Source organism: Atta colombica, unplaced genomic scaffold, assembly GCF_001594045.1.
Source record: "Atta colombica isolate Treedump-2 unplaced genomic scaffold, Acol1.0 scaffold32, whole genome shotgun sequence".
Taxonomy (NCBI): Eukaryota; Metazoa; Arthropoda; class Insecta; order Hymenoptera; family Formicidae; genus Atta; species Atta colombica.
Genome location: NW_017259426.1, coordinates 915,732 through 919,082, shown reverse-complemented (window position 1 = coordinate 919,082; position 3,351 = coordinate 915,732). Strand labels below are relative to the sequence as shown.

Here is a 3,351-nt window from a genome sequence, read left to right as displayed (position 1 = left end):
ATATATATATATCTCTATTTGTGCACATCTATCTACATCTATAGGATGGACCATTTTAATGTTCCTACTTAAATATTTTTTATGCCTTTCAGAAAAATGTTTCAGACTTAAAATGTATTATCTGAAGGACACTCATAATAATAACATCAGTTTTTTAAAATCGATTTTTCAAAGTTTCATGGAAATATCTCCATTTTTTAAAAATTATATATGATTTTTTACATAATATTGAACATTAAAATGAGAACATTAAAATGGCCTATTCTATATCAATTAATTTTTCAATACTTTTGCTTTCAATACTTTTGGAATTAATTGCTTTTTTATGAAATATTCTTTCTGCTTAAAATGTATATAAGTATTAAAAAAATTACTGTTTTAGATTATGAAGGCAATGAAAAAGCACACATTTCGTTATATAAGCTAGACATAAGATCTAAACAAATATCTGAAAATGTTATCTTTCCCGATTTACAATTTGAGACAACAAACTTTCGTCGGGATCAGCCTGTCAAAACATATTCCAGGAATTCCAAGAAGACTTCCCCGCATTTCACATTATCTTTTGAACTATCACCAATCAAGCTTATGAGTTGGCTTAAACCAAGACTTCCTAATGCTTCTAGGAAGACAGAAAGTACTTCGATTCCTCCAGGAATATGTGTTTCTCAATATCGAAATAAAAATGATAAAAAATGGAAAACTTACAGAGGCAATTCTTCTGAAGAAGAATTCAAAAATGACAAACGCAAGATGAAGATTAGCAAAAGAAATATGAAAAACCAGAAGAGAAATGTTAGAGAAGCCTTTAAAAGAATGAAAATCAAAAAAGCTTTCCAATCCACATCGAAACAAAGACATGATATATATGATATGAATGATGAAACAGACATCGAATTTGAAACTGGTGGTCGAGATGGTAAACGAATATCTTTTCGTGAATTTTGTCAAATAAAAGGTCGAAATAATAAAATGTCTCCTTCAGATAAATAAAATATCTTCATCATCAGATAGTCTTTTCTAGGGAGATTAAATGAGATCGTTAGATTAGATTAGGTACCAGATTTTATTTAATATTAAAAATTTGTATACATTTGATTTGTTTTGTAATTGTTTATATACTGAGTATATACTTTGTAAATGTCTAATTGCAAATTATATTTTTCAAGATATTTATATCTATATCTATATCTAAATCTATATCTCCACAAATTTTAAATTTTCCAAAATGTCTACAATTATTTATAATTATGTCAGCCAAACGTGTTAACATAATTTTCCTATGTAAATTTATGTTAAATATATGTTGCACTGCAATTATTTTCTTTCCTTTTGTTATATTTTACAAGTTATTACAGATACTCGATTGGCTAAATTGAAGGCACTTCAATATGTACCCCACTCTCTATTTAATATAAAAAGTTTGTATACATTAGGTTATATGACCTCGCAAGAAAGGTATAACTGATATTTTTCGATTTTGCTTCTGTAGATATGTTTTGTCTTTGCTGCTCAGTTTCCTGTCGCAAAATTAATATACAATATATGTTACAAAAATGAAGAGTATCTATTCACAATCTTCCAAAATATCTTATTAAACTTTTCATTAATTTTTGGTTTCTAGTACATAGGAAAAACTAATATTGCCATTTTTCAGTTAGAAGCTTATTTTTAACATCATGATTCTCAGGTAAAAGAACTATTAAGTTCCGTGCATATAATATTATAAAGCCAGTAGTAAATATAATTGATGACATATAATCAAATACGTGAAAAGATTAATTATTTTACTTTTTGTTTTTATTTTTTATTTAAGAAATAACAAAAAAAAACAATCGCATTGTGTATTTAAAATTAAAATTAAAATTTTAAACCGTTTAAAGTAATGACGAATGAATGTTTTAGTGTTTTTAAGTATTATATTACTATTTTTAAGTATTATATTATCATTTAAATATTACATTGTATAAATTTGAATTATTTCGAATTTAAAATACACATAAGTTAGACATTTCTTTATTATTTTTTATCGATAACTAATTCTTAATTAATGATTTATTAAGAATTAATTTCTACTTATCTTGTTAGTATAGCACAATATCGCGTATTAAATTTAAAACAAGAATTAAAAGAATTTTTAACTTTTTGTTTCAAATATAAAAATTAAATGCTAATTTATCTAATTTTTGTTAGTATGTTTGAAAATGCTAATTAAAATTTTAAAGCTTCAATAAGATTATATTTTATAAAAATTAATATTTGTTCTAATGCAAATTAAATTTAAACTAAATATATTTAAATTATATGTTTTTCCTAACTAATATTATAAATTCCTAACTAATATTATTTATTATATTATTTTACAAATCTTCCATAATTAGAATGTATACAGGAATGTACATTGTGCTGCTATTCATATTATTCATAAATATAAAGGAACAATTACAAAGTTGCAAAGCTTCTGATGTAAAAGTTGCTGATAAATGTGAGAAACAAAAATCTTGCCAAGAAGAATTAAATAACGTTATTTCCAAGATGCTCGATTGGAAACATAAATTTGAAGCGAAATTGGTAACAATAGAGAGTGATATACATAGAATAAAATTTGATTTAATATCAAACATTGAAAATGAAAGAAAACTAAAGATAGAGTTATTGCATCTTTATAAACAACAATTAGAAAGCAGTAATTTCAATAGAATCATGATATATGACTTACTTTGCTTAATGGGTAAATGATGCTACAATAAATATTGGATTGTCCGGAAAATTCGTGCCGATTCTTCGAAGGAAAATTGAAACACAGAAGATTTAAATTTTAGTATACATTTATTAAATTATATAGGTTATATAGTCGGCATCAACTTTCCAGACAACTCAATATTATATTAATTTTATTTTAATATTATTGTAATTTTATTTTAACACTTGTGTGCGATATGCGCGCGGCACAAAATTATTTTATTAATAAACATTATGCTTTGTTATCTTTGTAGGAATTGTTACCATTATTCGTTGGTACATTGTACTTTTAGTAAACCTACTTTAAAAAATGCAAATAGTAAAGAGAACAAGAGTTTCTTAAAGAAATAAAATTGGCAAAGTAAAGAAAAGGACAACAAAAATGATTTAATCCATACAAAATATACATATAGATCTGAAGATTTTTAAATTAATATTCGTAAAATTTATATTTTGTGCTTGCAAATATATAATAACAATGTCGTTGTTTTTAATTTTGGCAATAAAAAGATACGATAGTTATAAAAATTTGGAAGAATTATAATCTTGAGACAAATATTTATTAGATAACATATGTATGATTTTACATATTAAAATATATAATAAATT

The 3,351-nt window shown here is 24.1% G+C and overlaps 1 protein-coding gene across 1 annotated transcript in view; it reads left to right on the top strand.

Annotated features, from left to right (window-relative positions):
- The window catches only part of LOC108690352, a 3,037-nt gene extending 1,396 nt beyond the window's left edge, over positions 1–1,641 (top strand). The window contains exons 4-5 of the mRNA XM_018197597.1: positions 383–958; positions 1,625–1,641. Coding sequence (XP_018053086.1) covers positions 383–958; positions 1,625–1,641 — 593 coding nt within the window. The remainder of the gene's footprint in view (positions 1–382; positions 959–1,624) is intronic.
- The last annotated feature ends 1,710 nt before the right edge of the window (positions 1,642–3,351 follow it).